General features: G+C 41.6%; 1 protein-coding gene across 3 annotated transcripts in view; it reads right to left on the bottom strand.

The window, feature by feature from the left end:
* LOC115096694 (discoidin domain-containing receptor 2-like) overlaps nucleotides 1–19,977 on the bottom strand; it is a 262,959-nt gene that overhangs the window by 77,613 nt on the left and 165,369 nt on the right. For all 3 annotated transcript variants that reach the window (XM_029611691.1, XM_029611692.1, XM_029611693.1), the window contains exons 5-7: nucleotides 19,406–19,553; nucleotides 15,076–15,181; nucleotides 14,613–14,799 (exon numbers count right to left, since the gene is read on the bottom strand). In XM_029611691.1, the coding sequence (XP_029467551.1) occupies nucleotides 14,613–14,799; nucleotides 15,076–15,181; nucleotides 19,406–19,553 (441 nt within the window). The remainder of the gene's footprint in view (nucleotides 1–14,612; nucleotides 14,800–15,075; nucleotides 15,182–19,405; nucleotides 19,554–19,977) is intronic.

Raw genomic sequence — 19,977 nt, 5'->3', positions numbered from 1 at the left:
AGCGAGCTGCTGCACTCAAAGATCCTCAGAATTGTAAAATTGAAGTTTTATTACATAATTCATTTTCTTCCATCACGTCGACAGTACAGATTGCCATCTGTGGAAGTTATGTTGCCTGAGCATAGAAGCTTCCTGAAGGACAGGAGTTTCCCAGTTGGCATTAAGGGCAGGTTTCCTAGCTGATGCTCTGCATGACCTTACTGGAATTTCTTCAAGGTCTATTGCATCTTCTGTAGCTGCCAGAAGACTTTTATGACTTAGACATTGGTCAGCTGATTAGTCATCCATAGTCTATCTGAGTAAACTAGATAAGCTGGTCAAGAAGCTTGGTGAAAGTTAAACTACAAATGTTTCCAGAAGAGAAATTTCAACTTTATTATGGCCCTAACAGAGCCTGTGGTCAATATAAGGACTCCAGCATGCAGTCATTTTCTCAATAATTCAGATTTAAAGGAAAGCCAGAAAGACCAGAGAAGAGTCATCTGGTTCCACAGGGGTCTCCCATTCTCCCCAATGAAAACTGGCAGGTCCTCTCCTAGCAATATCTATGGGCAGTCATCTTCAGCTCTTTTACCATAAGTGGAACCGCATAACTTCTGATCAGTGGGTTTTGGATGTGATTCACTATGCCTGTGTGTGCCACCTGTCAAAAAGGGAGTGGTTCAGCCTACCACTGAAAAGCTTTAGCTCTTACAAGCAGTGGTGCCCATTCCACTCAAAGCCCTTTTATTTCATCTTTCCAAAGAAGGATGAATATTTCAGACCCATTCTCTACCTTAAGAGGGCAAGCAACAGTTTTCACAGCTCCCAGTTGCAAATGGAGACCTGCCAGTCAGTCTTAGTAGCAGAACAGAAGGGAGAATTTCTTTGCTTTCTAGATCTCTCTGAAGCTTACTTCTATATTCCCATCCGGGAAGGCCATCAAGGATTTCTCTGTGTTTGCATTTTGAAGACGCAATTTCACTTCAGAGTGCTTCATTTTGGTCTTACCAGACCTCCAAGAACATTTGCTCTGGTAATAGTAGTCATAACTGCTTTCTTGAGAAAGGAGAGGATTTTAATCTTATTTGGATAATTGGTTAATCAGAACCAAGTCCTGCCAGTAAAGCGTCATGGTTTTCAAAAGGATAGTACAAGTTTTAGAAACTTTGGGCTAGGTATTCAACTTTACCAAGAACAATTTACAGCCTTCTCGTCTCTGGAATATCTAGGAGCCAGAATATTCATAATCAGTCAGGTGCAGAAACTTCTTTTTCTGTCAGCATCCAGAGTTTGGGATTACCTGTAACTATTAGGGACCATGGCAACCACTTTATATTTCATAGCATGGGCCAGAGCTCACATGAGCCATCTGCAGTTTCTCTGCTTCCTCAATTGTCCTCTCACAAACAAGACTATGCAGTCTGCCTTCTCCTTCCAAGATTTGTAAAGCAGAGCCTCTTGTTGGGGTCAACTCCATCACTGCCAGGATCAAGAAGCTCAGGGACATTGGAGTACATAGTAAGCCTTGTGAGTTATCAACAAGCTGGAAACCAGCTTCACTTCCTGGCAATGGTGAAGGGAAAGGCAATCCTAATCCTTTCCAACAATGCTAAGACAGTAGCTTACGTCAATAAGCAGGAAAGAACACAAAGCCAAGGGGTCACTATAATAACATAAGAAATGCCATGCTGGATTAGGCCAATTTTCTCAGAAAAAACAGATTGGGACCCAGAATGTGGAAAATCAGCCAGAAGGCTTTCCAGAAAAAAATAAATTGCTAGGTTCTTCCTCAAGTGGATCTTATGACGACATACAAAAATGCCAAAATTCCCCTTTACTTCAGCTGGCGCAAGAAGTTTAGCTCCATAGGAACAGATGCCATACTCCAGCCTTAGCCAGTGGGGAAAGTGTTTTATTTCTTTTCTGGCCTCTAATAGGGTGAACTCTTGAGAAGAACAAAGAGAAATCCTACACCGATAATTTTAGTAACTCCAGACTGACCAAGAAGACCGTGATATGCAGTCATTTCTCTGATAAACTTTCACGAGGTTCAAGGACTCTTAAATTCAGGGTCAGATTCTCATGGAGAATCCAGTTACATTATATTTTATGATTCTTGAGATGTCATGTTTACACAGAAAAGGAATTTCCTCCTCTGTAGTTTCCAATATATTGAAAGTCCGCAAGAACTCCACTTATCTGGCTTATATTTGTGTCTGTAAAATAATAGACTGCAGATATATGATGAAATCTTTTGCAACTAATTTCTAGACATCATATTTCAGCACCAGAAATAGCAAATTAAATTTTTATATATTTTTTTGGAGTTAACCTCATATGAAAAATGGCGGGCTTTGTTCAATTCAAATAGCCCTGTCAGCCATAAAGTGTTGTGCGGTCACTTCGATACCAATTTGATACCAAACCGTCACAAGTATAATCATAGGTTACTCCTTTTTACATTCTTTATGGTTTCAGCTTATTTTCACCTATTAAAAGGCAGTAATATTAAGGTAGCACTTATCATGTATGGTTGGTGCAGCGAGACACGGCTCGTGTTTCTGACGGCTTCTTCAGGGGCCCGACGATTGCCAGTCCGTGTAACATTGCAGCCGGGTAGCAGAATTGTTCCTGGGCAGATTTGAGAAATAAACTGGCAATCGTCGGGCCCCTGAAGAAGCCGTCAGAAACACGAGCCGTGTCTCGCTGCACCAACCATACATGATAAGTGCTACCTTAATATTACTGCCTTTTAATAGGTGAAAATAAGCTGAAACCATAAAGAATGTAAAAAGGAGTAACCTATGATTATACTTGTGACGGTTTGGTATCAAATTGGTATCGAAGTGACCACACAACACTTTATGGCTGACAGGGCTATTTGAATTGAACAAAGCCCGCCATTTTTCATATGAGGTTAACTCCAAAAAAATATATAAAAATTTAATTTGCTATTTCTGGTGCTGAAATATGATGTCTAGAAATTAGTTATATTTGTGTCTGGCATCCATTGCCACATGCTGCAAGGAATGGTCTGTTTCGCCTTGGCATTCAGATATTTTTAACATCCAGATCTTCTTCCAGAGAGGGTGGGATAAATGTCTGGTTTTAAATTCTCTAAAGGTGCCAGCTGCAGCTATTTCATGCTACAGGGTCAAACTCGAGGGAGTTTCCATTGATACCCTTGGAAGAGCTCATCATGCTGGCTCCTCATGTGCGTATGAATAAAGGGTTAACCTAAAAGAACTTCCAGTCTCTTTACATATTACTGTGTTGGTAATTTTTTTTCATAGCACTTGCTTGTAACAAGAAACAAGTCATGAGATCAAATATATTAACAAGGAGTTAATTATGAGGCTAAAAGTGCAGATATCAGGGAACAACAGGACATCAGCAACCTAACCACACTTAACTTGCCGATATGATAACACAGACAGTTGAGACCTCAGCAAATGACAAGAACATATGGAAGTAGCCCAGAGAAGAGATTTGGACATTGTTCAGAAGAATTAACATAAAAAGACCAACTTCAAACAAACTGGTTGTAATCAGAGAAAGAACAGATCAGAAGAAAAGCTTGTTGGATATTAAATGCCTGATGTACTGTTCCTGATTTCCCAGCGCCATGATTCTGATATTCCAAGATACATAAAATTCACACTGGAAACTGTGAGGGGAAGTATCTTTGATATATTCTTTACTGCAAAATCTAATCTTGTATGCTTTTATTGCTTATTCTCAAATTTACAAGTAAAACTTCTATGCTTATAAATAAGTGTGTTGTGTATTCTGTGTCATAACCTACCAATTAGTTCACCTTTTACATTTGGTGCCCATGAACAGGAAATTACATCACAGAATTTCATTATTGATTGTTGATTGTCAAGCAATCATGTTTAACAAAAATAAGACTACTAATCAGACACGACTGATTCCGGGCTGGTTCTAGGCTCAGCCATGATATTGTGTAGCAGAGCAACTTGCAAGATCTAATGTGGCTTGTGATCGATAGGAAAAAAAAGTTGGACAAAGAGATAAGACCCTTAGAGGTCAAAATGTTCACAATTTTAGAAAGAATACGGTTGGAAAAATTAGAAATGAATGGGGGACATGTTTGTTCATTATTGTTACAAGCTAATGTTCAGCAACATAATGAGAATGGGAGGTTGTAGAATTAGATTGCATTTTTGAAAAAACAGAATCAGGACTATGAAGCACAGCTCTTAGCTTTAAGAACTAACCTTGAATCTGCACAGACACAGCGGGACATTGCTTTAAAGCAAGCTGCTGTGGCTGTCCAGGATTCTGCAGCTAGTCATGCTCAAGTTTTAGCATAGCATATACAGCAGGGTCTTCATGAGTCTATAGCAGGGGTGTACAAAAGGGGGAGAGTGCGCCCCCCTGAGGGAGCCACGAAGGAGATTCCAGCGGGCCACGAATGGCGTACCGGGCACGTAGCCACTGGTGGAAAAAATACAGAGAGCCATGCAGCTGCCAGTGGACCTCATCCCACCGGCGGCTGAGCAGAGGACGACAACCTGTCTGTGCAGGCCCGCGCTATTAGAATTCGCAAGAGTAGCACTTTCTCTATGCATATCTCATGATGCATGAGATCAGCATAGAGGAAGTGCTAGTCCTGCCAATTTTTTATATCATGAGGCCTGCACAGAGGAAGAAGCAGCGGAATTGGCAGTGCCAGAAGCAGCGATGAGGGATTGGCTCCTCCCTAACATCCACGCAGTGGTGATGACAGCAGCAGCAGGGATGATAGAGGCTCTGAGGCTGCAGGCAAAACAGAGAGGGGGGGTCTGCCTTCAGTGTGTGTATATGTATGAATGGAAGCTTGTGTGTGTGTGTGTGTGTGTGTGTGTGTGTGTGTGTGTGTGAGAGAGAGAGAGACTGGGTGTTTGCCTGGGGGTTGATCTGTGTATGTGAATATGTGAAAGAATGGGCGCCAGCCTGGAGGTCGGTCTGTATGTGGGTGTGAGACTGAATGGTGCCTCCTGGGGGTCGGTCTGTGTGTGTGTGAGTGTGAGAATGAATGGGTGCCTCCTGGGGGTCTGTGTGGGTGACAGCCTGCGTGTGTATGAGGGAATCTGGGGGAGTAAGAGCTTTTGTGTGCATGGGGGGGCAAGAGAGACTTAGATCCTGTGTATGAGTGTGGGTATGTATGAAAGCATATATGTATATGTGTGAGAAAGAATGAACATGCGAGCATGTGTGTGTGTGAAAGAGGATAAAATTTGGGTGGACCCCTAGCCCCCAAATCCTTGACAATCTCAGAGTGTCTAGAAATCAAGTTTCCAGATATGGATAGCTATTTTGAAATATTTTATGGGTGCTTGGGAAATTAAAAAAAAAATGTATATGACTTTAATACATGTTTTATTTGTCAGTAGTTTTGAAATATTTATTTTATTAGTACGATTCTACTATTATAATTCATGCTTTACATTTCTTGATTTTATTGTTTTATGGAGGAATAATGGTTCTGTTTTTCCATTGTTACACTGTAGACAAAGTCTGGCTTCTTGGCGTTTTCATTTCAGTTTTTGTCTGCATATTGCTGGTTTCAATTTGTGATCCTTTATTTTGTATTTGGTGAGGGTCTTTCTCTGCTCTGTGCATGTGACCAAAGTGAGAGATTTTGCTAGCGTGTAGTATCTATGTAGGGATCATTTCCCCAGTAGGGTATGCTGAGACTCAGTGTAATATTTGCAGTGCTGCTTTTCACAGGTAGGGTTCTTGTTTGAGTTCTTGGTGTTTCTACTGTTACGTTATGATAAGCTTGCAGTATAGAGTTTGAGTGTCTTTTTTTTTTTACCATGTGTCTGGCAGTGGAAGGAGTTTGTGGTGCTGTTACTGTGAGGTGCCTGTCTGGATGCGGTATTCTGTTTGCTTCTCTTTGTGTTTGTGTGTATCTGATTGCTCCTATCAGCAACCTGAAGAGAATCAAAACTGGAAATTTCGATGAGAAAGAGGCGTGACTAAGATGGCGGCATAAGCAGGACGCTGTAAGATCGTCGTGAAAAATGTCTTCAGTTTTTACTCGTTATGCCAGCTAAGAGGAAGGGCAAAGTGAGGGTATACCCCTCCGAGACTCTGCCCTTCCCGACACAATTGGAGATCATGAAATTTATGTCCCTACCTGGGCAAAATCCGGCATCCGAAGAATCTGATGTGGCAAGTGGAGTGGGAGAACCACTTGACCTGGCAGAGGAGGCATCGCTGAGTCCCGAGCTAAGGAGGCCACCGGCACAGAGAGAGAACGGGGAAAGCTTTGCGGGGGGACCAGGAAGTGATCTCACTTCCGTGCAACAACGCGAAGCAGAAGGAGGAACACCAGGGGAGACGCCGCAAAATGCTGAATGCCCTGAGGGCCAACAACCCCGGAGTTCTGCTGCGGTATTCGTGGAGACTGGAGAGGAGATAACGAGCGTGAGTCGCTCAGCCCAGGGGAACATCGAGGAGCCGGGTGCTCAGGCCACAGCAGGTACCGACAGGGTTACTGGGATTATTCAGTTTGTGGGTCCCCCTCCCCGTCCATCTGTCGTGACCCTTGACAATCTGTGGGATATGATGGCTGGGTTATCATCTGAAGTAAGGACTTTAAATTTGAAATTAGATCAGACCACCTTCAAACAACAACAGGAGCTGGATGAGACTCAAAGGAAAGTAGGAAATATAATGGACAGAGTTTTGGATCTGGAAAAAAAGGATAAGAAGACTCAGGAGTTTAAAACAGTGGTTGCTAAAGACAGAGAGACGCTAGCTCGACGTTTAGAACAGTTGGAGAATAACGCAAAAAATATGAATATACGAATACTGAACTTTCCTAGAGTCATAGGGGAAATTCCCTTTGTGACTCTTAAAAGATTTCTTTAGAAAAGCTTGGGATTTATAGAAGAGGAAATGCCAAGAATCAATACATGTTATTTTTTGCCTAGATCCAAGAATTTAAATAGAGAGCCAAATGAGCAGTTGCAAGCTAACTTGACTAATTTTCTTGAAAACTCAGATATGGTAGTGTTGGATAAGGGCACGCTCTTGGTTTCTCTATTGTCTACCTATGATGTTAATAAAATTATGAAAGTTTATTTTAGAAAATTTCCTGTAAAATTTCTGGATATTTCCATTAAAATTTTCCCTGATTTGGCTTTAGTTACTCAGTAGAGACGCAAGAATTTTCTTGCATTTCGACAAGAAGTGATTGATCTGGGCTATACGTTCATGCTACGTTTCCCATGTAAATGTCTTGTAAAAAAAAGAGATGAATGTTATATTTTCTTTTCTCCAGATCAATTGAAGTTGTTTATAGATTAAAAAAAAACCCACCACATCTACCCCAGTATTGTAACATATCATAGAAACCAGGTACTGCTATGCCAGCCATCTAGTTTTCTTTAAAGTTTTTGATTTTTTACCAAGAAAATAACTCCCAATAATCTGCCTCTTTTTTTGAAATATTTTGAATAATTGACAGAAAAGATCAGGCAAAAAGTCTATTGGATTTAAGTTTACTATTATGTATATTTGATAAAGAATATACTGAGACTATATTTCATGTTTAAATATTGTAAGTTCTTAGGTAAGACCTGATATTTCTGCTACAAACGTTTTGTTTGATTTGTAAAATTGAAAATTCGATAAATAAAGAATAATAAAAACCAAAAAAAAAACTGGAAATTTGAGCTTTTGGCTGGCAGAGTGATTGCCTTTTTGGAAAATGGTTCAACAGCCTATTGGTTGATGAGAGAATTTGACACATTCATACACACAGACACACAAATATATATTATATTCACAATGTAACCCGACTTTGGTGGGTGGGGGGGCCCAACAAATTGTATGAATGGGGGTGGGGAGGGGGGGCCGAGGCTCAAAAAGTTTGCTCACCCCTGCTCTATAGCTAAAGTGGCTGCAATCCTTAGAGGAGACATCCCGGCTGAAAACCCTGATATCTGGAAGGGCTATGATAGTGATTATGAGGAGGAAGAGGCCCGCGAGTTGTGACAGTGCTCCACAAGGAAACTATACCCGCTTGTCACTGTTATAAATTTCCACAGGATGAGAGGTTGCTAGAGGAGGAGGAAATTGTGGGGGAAAGAGAATTTCCCACAACAAATGCAGATAACACAATGGGGAAAAAGGGATCCCTGACTCAGAGCTGGCAGACCATTACCGTGACTTCTACTCCCAAACAATTAGTGCAATTGCCAGACAGATTTTGCCAAAAAGAAAAGGAGAATTTGGGGGATTGGCTAGTGCATTTGTCAGAACAGGGTGCTGGGTCAGAAATGAGCTTGCTGCGATGGACCCTATCTGCCAAAAATGCTTTGTATATGATTGCGCATGCCACATGCTTGCCGCTTTATCAGCTGAGGCAGAAATACCATGTCTCCTTAATGTAACTGGGGCCGTACTTTGGGAGAAATATAGAGATACCGGTAATTGGCCAGGACCTTGTAAGGTGGAAAAGTGAAATACAATAAATGCGGGTGCTCATTTACTATGTAAATTGGGGTTATAATTAGCTATCCAAAAGCCAATATGCAGAGTTATGTGCAGCTAACATGATGGGGCTAGTTCCTATTACATATACACAGACTCTTGGGTAGTTTATAAAGATCTGTTACATTGGATGGCAAAGTGGCATCAGGATGCATGGCAGATCTGGGGTAAAGATCTTTGGTCTGAAATTTGGAAAATCTGTCAGGAGATGCAGGTTTATGTTAGACATGTAGATGCATAAGTGGGTAGAGATGATGGTGAGAGTACCCATAATCAGGCTGCTGATCAATATGTAGCCATTCATGCAGTAGGCATAGGGAACTATCTGCATGAAGCATCAGGTCATTTGGCTGCCAGTAATATGTTGCAATGGGCTCATTTTAAATATCTCCCTATGACAAAAGGAAAAGCAGAACAGGCAGTAAGAGACTGTATAATATGTCAAAAAGAGAAATGGAGAATTCCAATACCCTGGAGTGGCACCTGGAACCACTAAGCGTGATATGATGATTCCATTGGAAGTTTTAAAGGTAGATTATATGGGACTACTGCCTTCTGGCAGACATGGAGATAAGTTTATTCTGAATTGTAGATTCTTGTTCAAGAGAATGCCATCTGCTACTTTTTAAAAAAAATCCAATACAGACAAAACTAACAGTTTTAAAAACAGTTTTTCATTTTCATGGCTACCCTCTGGAAATTCAATCTGATAATGGTTCCCACTTTTCAGGGAAAATAGTACAATCTTTTGCAGCTTCTTTGGGAATTTATTGGCTTTTATATATTCCTTACCACCCAGCTGCAGCAAGCTTGGTAGAAAGAACTAATGGTCTTGTCAAACAACAAATGCAATTGCAAGGCAATGATACTTATGCTGGGTGGGTCATTGATTTACCTGTTGTGGAATCTTACTTAAATGTTCAACCTTCGGTACTTAATGTTTTACGTTCCTACCTACAGACCAAACCCATTGTTTGTTTGGGAGACATATCAAAAAGGTTGTTCTGTGAAGGATGGAAAGTATGGGCATGTTTTCCACTACCAGACTGGAGCAAAGGCGAAATCTTAGCGTTGGGACCAGGGTGTACCACAAACAAGTTGCTGGACAGACCAGATGGACCATTGGGTCCTTTTCTGCCATCATTATGTTACTATGATTGAAGGACACACGATTCAAAGCTGCAGAATGAGAATTCTATACAAAAGACTGGCTTGTTTGCCTTAACCTTTTTGGATTTGTTAATTTTGTTTATGTTGCATTTTATATGCCTAGCATTAGAATCATTTACAAATATTACATGTTATAATAATTATGGTAATACACATATATGCTATAAGCATGAAATAGTAATCCCTCAGAATTTAGCTGAGACATCTTTGGCCTTTCTTAATATTTCTAACTATACCGCGGGGAACGAGGGCTGGTACTGGCGAAGCTCCAGCTGGCCTCTGCTTTCCGTCTGGCCTAGGGTCCACATCCGCAACAAGTTGCCAAGGCCATGGACCCAGCGGACGCTCCCGCCGTCCAGGCCATCCCGGGACTGGGCTCCCAAGATTCAGGAGCAGCAGCAGTTCCTTGAGGCGTTGGCAGCTTCCATTGAGCGACTTAATGGCAGACTGGATTCTCTTCCGGTCTCCATCAGCCCCACTCCAGCTGTGTCCGGTTTGTCATCACCAGCAATTCCAGTCAAGGTTTCAGTCTTGCTACCCGCTCCTCCATGCTTCAATGGTGTAGAAGTTTCATCAATCTGTGCTATATGCAGTTCGCTCTTCAGCCAACTGTGTACCAAGATGATGCTACCAAGATCACGTTCGTTCTTTCACGGTTAGAAGGCAAGGCGTTGGCATGGGCCTCATCGCTCTGGGAGCTTTCCCACTTCGTGTCTGTATTCCAAAGGACCTTTGATGACCTAGGTTGGCAGGCCACTGCCAGTTCTGATCTGTTACACCTCCGGCAGGGACGCCGGTCTCTCAATGACTACACCATAGAATTTGCATGCTTGCGGCAGAACTAGGATGGCAGAAGGACTGTCTACATTCCATCTACCTGGACGGGCTCTCATCTGACCTTAAAGATGAGCTTACCGCTCATGAACTCCCAGTTTCACTTGAAGGCCTCATTGACCACCGACTACAGGAACGCAATCGAGAGCTCCGCATCCCTTGTTGTATTACAACGGAGCGCTCCCGCTCTCCTCTGCTTGTGGAGACACATGTGACTAAGGGAACTCCGAAAAGCAAGTCCGAAGAACTGATGCAGCTAGGGTGAGGATGCTTATCACTGGTGGAACGCCTCATGGGAAACAAGCAGGTCTCTGTATTGCGGTGCCGCAGGATGCCGTTTATCTGCATGCCAGGTTTGTCCAGGAAACTCTCGAGCCTAAGTTCGGTAGGGGTCCTGAACTTAGGTGCTACTTGTCTGGCCCCTCAATTGACTCTCCCAGTTACTTTGACTTGGAGCTCTCATTCCTTCCCAGAGTTTGCGCTGGTTGATTTCGGAGCCGGCAGTAATTTTCTGATGATGGACATCGCCGTCCATTTGGGAATTACCACCCGAGATAGTGAAACTCCATTACTCATCGCCTCCATTTCATGAAGATCCTCTTCCCAGGAGATTCACTAGATTGCCTCCCCTGTTGTGGTCAAGATTGGAGCCCTCCATGAGGAAGAACTTGAATTTTATGTTCTTGACAAGTCCATCCATTCAGCGGTTCTTGGCCTACCCTGGCTCCAGCAGTACTCATCCCAATTCAACTGGACTACTTTGCAATTGTCTGAATGGAGTGCTTACTGTTGCAACTCTTGTATGAAAAGAGTTCAACCACCCTCATCTCTGCCGACTGCAGTCACCGTTCCCGGCCTTCTAGCACCTTATGCTGACTGCGAGGACGTATTTTCTAAACAGAAGGCTGACGTCCTTCCGCCTCATCGGAAGTTTGATTATCCGATTGATTTCCTGCCAGGGACTATGCCCCCTAGGGGCAGGACTTACCTGCTTTCTGTCCCAGAAACCAAGGACATGATGGAGAATATCCAAGAAAATTTAGCAAAAGGATTCATCTGACCCTCCATATCTCCTGCAAGCTCGGTCTTCTTTTTTGTCACTAAGAAGGATGGATAATTACAGCCCTGTATAGATTACCAGGGCCTAAATGCCATTGCTCGCAAAGATAAATATCCTCTGCCTCTGATCAACGAGCAGTATGATCACCTTAAAAAGTGCTACTATATTCACTAAATTATTCTTGAGAGGTGCGTATAACCTTATTTGCATCCATCCTGAAGATATCTGGAAAACCATGTTTAACACCAGAGACGGGCATTACGAATATCTCGCCATGCCCTTCAGCCTTTGTAATGCTCCAGCAGTGTTACAACAAATGATAAACGAGATATTCCGGGACCTCCTCTATACCAAAGTAGTGGCTTATTTGGATGACTTTCTATGTTTCTTACAAATTGCATACAAAAAAAATATTTAAAAAACCCCCACATTCGTATGACCAATAATTATAACTTAAGATGAGGCCTGGAAAAGACCACTTTTTCTACTAATAAGTAGACATTACTGTCTTTTATATGATGGTCATATGTGTTTGTTTCATAATGATGGGTCTATGAAGTACTGATGAATTTGAATTCCACTATTGTATGATTGACTATTCACCCTTCGGTTTCATTGCCACTAGTGTGAAAAGCCATGCCTATTTGGGAACTGAAGGAAACCACCTGGTCTTCTTTCATACACATTCACTAAGCATTACAGACTGGATATATGTGCAAGGGAGGATGGAGCTTTTGGTGCTGCTGTTCTCAAACTGGTGCTAACTTCTTCCCTCCCAGATTAATTGGTCTTGAGTACTTCCCAGTAGGATGAAAAGGAAGGAGAAATTTTATTTACCTGATAATTTTATTTCCTGCTATACCAGTCCAGTCCGGGTCTGTACAGTTTTTACCCTAAACTATGCAATCAAATAATGCAGCTTGTCTGAAAAATCGCAAGAGTTGTAGCTAACTTCCCTGGGGAATATCAGGACATTAATGCATGTCCTGATGCTCCCGAGGCCCTATCTTATAGGGGCTGATGGCTCCATGAAAGCCCCCTCAAAGTCATTTTAAAAAACCCAGGGGTCTCCACAGACCTTCCCATTCTGCCCCTCTACCCCTGGAGGCAGCCATTTAACAATTTGTTTTTTAAAGTTGGCACCCGGCCTTGCTCTCCAACCCCTCTCCTTCAATAAAAAGAAATCTGGCCTTCAGAGGCTAGGACCCTCACACTCCATCCTGGCCCACACTTTGAAACCCCCCTTACTCATACATGAGTCCCTGGTGATCCAGTAGGGGCTTGAAGTGCCCCCAGGCTCGGTAATAGCCATTTTTCAAAACTACACCAGCCACCCTATCATGTGATTTGGCAAAGGACTGGCCAGTGTTCCAGGCCCCCACTGGACTACCAGGGACTTATCTGTGAGTAAGAGGGGTTTCGAAGGGTGAGTGTCCCTGCCTCCGGGGCTGGTTTTTTTTTTTTTTATTGAAGGTTAGGGATTGGAGGCAGAGCCTAGCACCAATTTTAAAATATATATATATTTTATTTTGAATGCCGCCTCCAGGGGAGAAGGAAAGGGGAGATAGGAGATCTATGGAAACCCCAGGGGTTTTTTTTTTGATGATTTTTGGGTGGGGAGTGATGTGGGGTTGAGTGGCTCTTTTAAGTGATTGCAGCCCCACAGTGCCAGTGTTGCCATTGACATAGTGGTAAAATACCATGGAAGTCAAAGTAGCAGGGTCATTTAATATTGTACTTACTCGGGTTCAAACCATGCCTTCATCCAGACAAGTATCCTCAACACAGGGGGGTTAAAGTGATGCACACTTGAGGATACTAGTTTGTATGAAGGCATTGTTTGAACCCGAATAAGAGGTAAGTGCTACATCTACAGCAGGAAGGTGCAATAGCCGGCTACAGTATCCATATAAAGACTTTCTTTCACTATAAGATTCAAGCTGTTTCATCACAAGTACAACAGTGCTCAGTTTGAGTTGCAGCTTCTTCTATCTTTTGATAGATATTGACACTGGGAATCCTCCCATTGTGACCCGGACTCTCTTCACGGCAGCAAACCATCGCATAAACATCAGTAAACATCAGCTATAAACACTCGGGTTCCATCTCGGTGCAGGAACATTTCCTCTCATGTTTCTTTTCTCTCTTTTTCGATTGGTTTCTCTTTGAGGAAGCCAGCATTAGTGAAACAAGGGCTTTGTCGGGGATCTAACATCATTCCTGAGAGATAAAGTGCACCGCTTTGGTTTAAAAGAATTAGATGTGTAAAGAGACAAAGCACATCCTTCCACAAACATTAGCTATAGGTTAAACAGAAAACACACTCATGTTTAGTATCTAAGAGTGGGGTAAGCTCAGGTTTTAGGGTTGATATAAGTCATTACACACATCAATTATTTCATGCATCTTATGAGTGTGACTGGTCCAAGTGTGTTTTCAGCATAAAAGGTATGCTTTTACTCAGATTAACATTAAATTCATTGTTCAATCCTGTTTAAAGTGAGCTTTACAAGTAATATTGTGAGATCATTGTATTATTTAGGCCAGAGAGTTTCATACGTGCATTTGTTTTGTCTAAAGAAGTATTATAACAATGCTTAACTATGTATATATGTGAATGGTTTTATATTTTTTGTATGCAAGCTCTATGTGAATTGGGCATTACAGTACAGTACTGCTTGATTAATATACATTGACAGTTATATAGTCAGATGCTGTAACGGAAGAGTGTTCATTTATTTTATGCTTATTTGTTAATAAAGAAAATATACATTTTTATTGAATATCCAACACTAGTGCTCTATTTCACTGTCTCATCTCGTATGAGATTCTTTTTTCTATTAACAAGTGAGCACTTTAAACTGTTTCATTGCCCAATATATTTTTGGTTCTACATATACGTATATGAGAAGATGTGATTGTTGGAAAGGGGCTGCACCCCTGCTAATTTATTTTGGTCATTTCCTGGGGGTCATGTGTTTCTTTATGCTATTATGTGGATACATTGGCTAAAAATCTGGGAAATCCCAACATAAGCTTATGATATTCTATTTACCTTCATGGAGGTGAAGTTCCTTGGATGGTCAAACTGAAACTCCATGTCTACGTATCCGGTGCCAGTGCTCTCATTCCTCCAGCCAACATAATAATAGCCAGGCCACTCCCAGTGCTGATGGCTTTGTGTGAAGTCATCCAGGCCCAGGATACCATCTGTCAGCTGCCCAAGACCTCCGTGCAGATGCCTGGCAGAAGACAGTGCAGCAGGTGTTAACAGCAGTGAGTGCATTCATATCAGATCACTCTGAAGGAGGCCGAGTTCAATGCAAATGGCCCAAACATCATCTCTCTCACCAGCAGAGCAAAGCACCGGTGAGACGCATACAGCAATAGAACCAGTCCAGTCAGTTAATATAAATGAAAAACGAGGGGAATTTGATTGGCTCAGAATCCAAAAATACCCAAGGACAGAAAGATGGAAACCCAGTCAGAAGTAAGAGGTTTAGAGTGGCGGTCCGTACCTTCTCTCCACAAAGCCATCGTAGGTGGAATCATTCAGATACACAATGGGATATCCAGGGGCGGCAATGGTCTCTCCATCAGGAATACTGTATGAGGTTAGACCATCTACAATATATTAAAAAAAAATAAATTTGGATTTAAATACTGCTTTTCGTTCATATAGGCTCTCAGTGCACTTTACACTTTAATACTTCAGAAATACCTCTGGGGTGAACGACTAATCAGCAAATTTCTGACAAAGCAAAAGAAATAAAGGTTGACAAGTCACACATTCTTATTCAACTAAATATATTTGAGAATGGCTTTCAAGAACTCTGCCCCCTTCATCATGTTAGTGTAGAGAGATGTATACAATGCATCCAGAAAAGAAAGTGCTCAGTAAGTGATACAGCTTGTAACTTTTGCTCATCATGGATTGGATGTAGATTCTGATTTTAGATTTAATGACTTATCTTTTCCAAAACCGAGCTCAAGGCAATTTATAATTCAGCTAGGGTAGGTATTTCCCTGTCCAAGAAGACTTACAATCCAAGCTGTACCTGAAGCAACAGAAGTGACTTGCCCCAGATCATTAGGAGTGCCTGTGGGAGAAGCAGGATTTGAACTCTGTCTTCCCTGGTTCTTAGCCTGTTGTGCTAGCCACTAAGCCATTCCTCCATTGCCTGTAAAGACCTCACTAGTAAGCAGCTGAGCTATAGAGTTAGCGTGACGCATATCAGTCCAATCACTACATTTAATAACAGAGGCACCTAGGGTGATCACATACTGTAAGTCTGAACTCTGCAGCAAAGGTACTAACATATATATATATATATATATATATATACACACACACACACATATACATACATACATACACACAGATATATAGCACACCCACCCAGCATATGGCGGCGAAGAAGTCCAACCCTGATCAATCAAGGCTGCCACGGGAGCTCATCCATGTGACAGCAAAGAGGAAGCCCGACCTGACCAAGCAAAGCCGCCACAGGAGCCCATCCCCGTGGTGGCGAAAAAGAAGGTCTGCTGGAGTAAAGCCGCGGCGGAACAGGAGCCCATCCCTGCAGCTAAGGAAGAAGAGGTTTGGCGGTGAGTCCCGGTGCATGCATGTGAGAATGGGAGCCTGGGTGTGGGGATGTGTGTGGTGGTGAATGGGTGCCTGGGTGAGAGCTGGTGTGTGTGGGAATAAATGGGTGCCTGGGTGCGAGCAGGTGCATGTGGGTGTGAATGGGTGCCTGGGTACGAGCAGGAGCATATGGGTGTGAATGGGTGCGAACTGGTGTGTGTGGGTGTGAATGGGTGCCTGGGTGAGAGCTGGTGTGTGTGGGTGTGAATGGGTGAGAGAGCATTTGTGTGTGATTTTGAGCTTGTATATAAGAGAGAGCATTGTGCTGATTGAGAGAGACTAGTCAGAAAGATGACTTGTGTGTGTGTGAGACCAAGACTGGTTGTGGGGTTTAATTGGGAGAGTGTGTATGTGTGACTGGTTGTGGGCCCTAAGAAAAGGATCATGAGGACAGAGCTTCAGCAGCCACTGCTTTTGGCCTGCAAGGGAAAGGAGTAGGAGAGTTGCTGGAGAGGTTAAGTAAAGGTGGTTTTAAGTTTATTTTTCTTGATTGACTGCCATTTTAATTATTGGGTATTATGTAATGTGTCTGTATTGAAATATGTAACTGGTATTTGGACAATTTTTAGTAATTTTTATGAGTTTTTAATTGTTGGATGTTATTCTGTTCATCAGCTGTTTTGAAACATTTATTAGTATAGTTCTACAATTATTTCTGCATGGGGATCTGTAGCAGCTTGGCTTATTCTGTTTTCCTAATAGGAAGAGTATTGGTTTAATATTTGTAGTGTTGCCTTTCAAAGATAGGTTTGTTACTGTTTGAATGCATGCCATAATGCAGGTATAATTTTGTACGGATTAGTTTGTGTGCATTATTGTAGATCCTGAGAGTATGTTAGGTGCTATATTTCTGTTTCCTTTTCTCCAAGTTTGCACTGCATGCAGAGTGGCTTTTTTGGTTTTCCATTCCAGTTTCTGTCTTCATATTTATAATTTGTAGTCTTTCTGTCCATGGTGAAGGTCGGCTTTGTGTGTGTAATGAGATGAGGTATTTTACTAGCATGCAGGCATTTGTATCAATCTTATTTGTTGTGTTTTCCCAATAGGATATGCATTAGTGGTAAATTATTGCCTTTTCATAAGGAGGGCTATTGTGCATGGTAGTAAAGGGAGTTTGTTTTGCTTTTACTGAGATGTCATCAGAACCAGAATATCTTTTTTTTGCATGGTGAGTTCTATGGGTAATGCCCTAGTTCTGCTCTGCATCCATTGTTGGAGGTCGAGGGGGTTCCCGTGGATGCAGAGTGTTTATTTACATATAGCCCCGTTACGGTCACATGTTCAGTGTGTCACGCATGTGAGAACCATCTGTCAGGTGTGTCCTGGCCGAAAAAGGTTGAGAACCACTGCTCTAGTCTAAGGCAGCCTATTTGGAAACTTAGAGTTTGTGCCATCTGTCTGCAGTTCTCCGCAGTAAAACCAGGAGTTGGCTGACCTCATAGAGGAACCTGTAGGACAAGACCCGTGAAACAGACATCTTACTCAAATCATACCTACAGCATTAGAAACAGATAATTCCCCACAAGGCATATCTGAAGTGGTAGCTGAGTTGAAAAAAACCATCCACTGTTCTCAGAAACACAAAGGAACTGTTAAAAGACCCCAAAATATAAAACTCCTTCTCCAGGATGACTCCATATCAAAAGCATTAACTTAGGCACAAACTTGGAGGAAACAAAAATGACAAATGCCTAATGGGGTTCCTCAGCTAGCAGGAATACAAATCAGATTCTTTGCAGTAGAAAGGCATGCTGACATTTATTTTGTAATCCATTTGGGAACCAATGACCTGGCGAAAAATGAAGTCAATAAAATACAAAGACAATTCCAGACTTTAAGGAATGCGGTCAGGCAGCAGACAAGGACAGTGGCATTTTCCGATGTATTGCTTGTTCATGGGAGGGGAGAAAAAAGGTTTGGTTGTTATCTTCAACTTTAATGAATGGCTCAAATCCTGGTGCAAGCAAGGTTTTAGATATATTTAGGGCTGGGGCTTTATATGGAATGATAATAGGCCTATCACTTTAGTCTGAAGGATCAGATCCTTGTCTCTCCACTCATGACTGGGCACTTTCCAATTAAGAATCATATTAAAAGTCTTGGAGTACTTTTAGACAATATTTTTTCTTTTTGCCTCCAAATAAAACAGGTTATTTCTCAAGAATTTTACAGACTTCATGTCCTTGCCTGAATTCTGTACAGTTTTACAAGCATCCATTTTCCCTTTTGTTGATTACTGTAATAATCTATATACAGGTATTTCTCACACTTCATTACGACTGTTGCAGTTGCTGCTGAACTCTGCTGCACATCTGCTATCAGGTTTAAAGCGTAGAGACCATATCACATCCACTTTAATTGAATTACATTGGCTCCCAATTAATAAGAGTTAAATATAAGATTGGAATGTTAATTTTCAAACTGCTCAACGACCAAACTTGCCACAGCGCCATCGCAATACTGAAATTCTACCAACATACGAGAGCCTTGCACTCTTCTGAACACGGCTTGCTTGAGATTCCATCACCCAAAGTCGCATGACTATACATGACCCGAGAGTGTGCCTTTTCTGTTGCTGGGCCACTCTCTGGAATTTTTTTCCCATAGATATCAGAAAATGTGACTGTTAAGAACTTTAGAAAGCCAGTTAAGACTTTTCTTTTCAACCTAGCATATTTTTAAGTTTTCTACTTTAATTTTAAACATCATTTCATTTTTATGTCTGTTTATATTTATTTTACTTATATTATAATTATGTTGTATTACTTTCTTTTTTAATGACTATTTTATGCTTGCTCTATTTTATCTTATTGTATTGTTAGATGATTTTATTTTTATGATTGTATTCTTGTTCTTCGTTAGGTGATTCACAAATGTTAATAAATGTAAATATAAATGTATATTTAACATTCTTACTTATAACAAGTTATAACATAAATCTCAGAGCATGGTATAGTATTTAAGAACATCAAACCAGACAATTACCAGTCATACACAAGCAATTTTAGACACAATTTAAACATATAATAAATAGTAACAGTAAATGACAGCAGATAAAGACCAAAATGGCCCATCCAGTCTGCCCAATAGCGACTGTATGCGTATCTACACAAAGTAGACCAAATTTCCAAGGTGAAACTTTTGTTTGGATAATGAGAAGACAAGAGTAACGAAAACAAAGGGGAGCTGGAAAACTACCTCACCTGCCCAGACACAGCCATACAGCTCTAACCGCATGCAGACGGTCATCGGCAACTCTGTGACAGGGATCACTCGCACATAGCGAGCGATAATTGGAGGCTGCAGATCTTTCAGTGCAATGTTATATGCATCAATATTGCCTTGGATCACCTGAAATAAGACAGATGGTTAGCTGGAGAGTATATGTTATATATGACAGATACATCACTTCACCAGACTTGGAAATCATAGGTTTATAGCATTACACTACAACACTATATACCCCACTAGGAAACAATTTTTAATAAAGTTATTTATTTCCCCCACAGTTTGGGGTTTCACGTGTACCAAGAAACTTTTATTCCCTCCCCAGTCGTCCTCTGACCCTTGTTTAAGAACTGCTACCAAATTTGCACATAGTCATCTATTGAACAGATTTCCAATGATTTTGTGAACACACCATTCCCTCCAGCTCCATTATGCCATCTGATGTGGTCTCATCCTCCTCAGTATGCACTGCCTTCAAATCTTCATGTTACCACCTTTTTCATCTCCACTTGTCTCTCCCACAGTACCCACCCTTCTTGCCTCCTCT

This window comes from Rhinatrema bivittatum, chromosome 8, assembly GCF_901001135.1.
Source record: "Rhinatrema bivittatum chromosome 8, aRhiBiv1.1, whole genome shotgun sequence".
Classification (NCBI taxonomy): domain Eukaryota; kingdom Metazoa; phylum Chordata; class Amphibia; order Gymnophiona; family Rhinatrematidae; genus Rhinatrema; species Rhinatrema bivittatum.
Note: the sequence above shows the minus strand (reverse complement) of the source record. Positions and strands in the feature narration are given on the sequence as shown.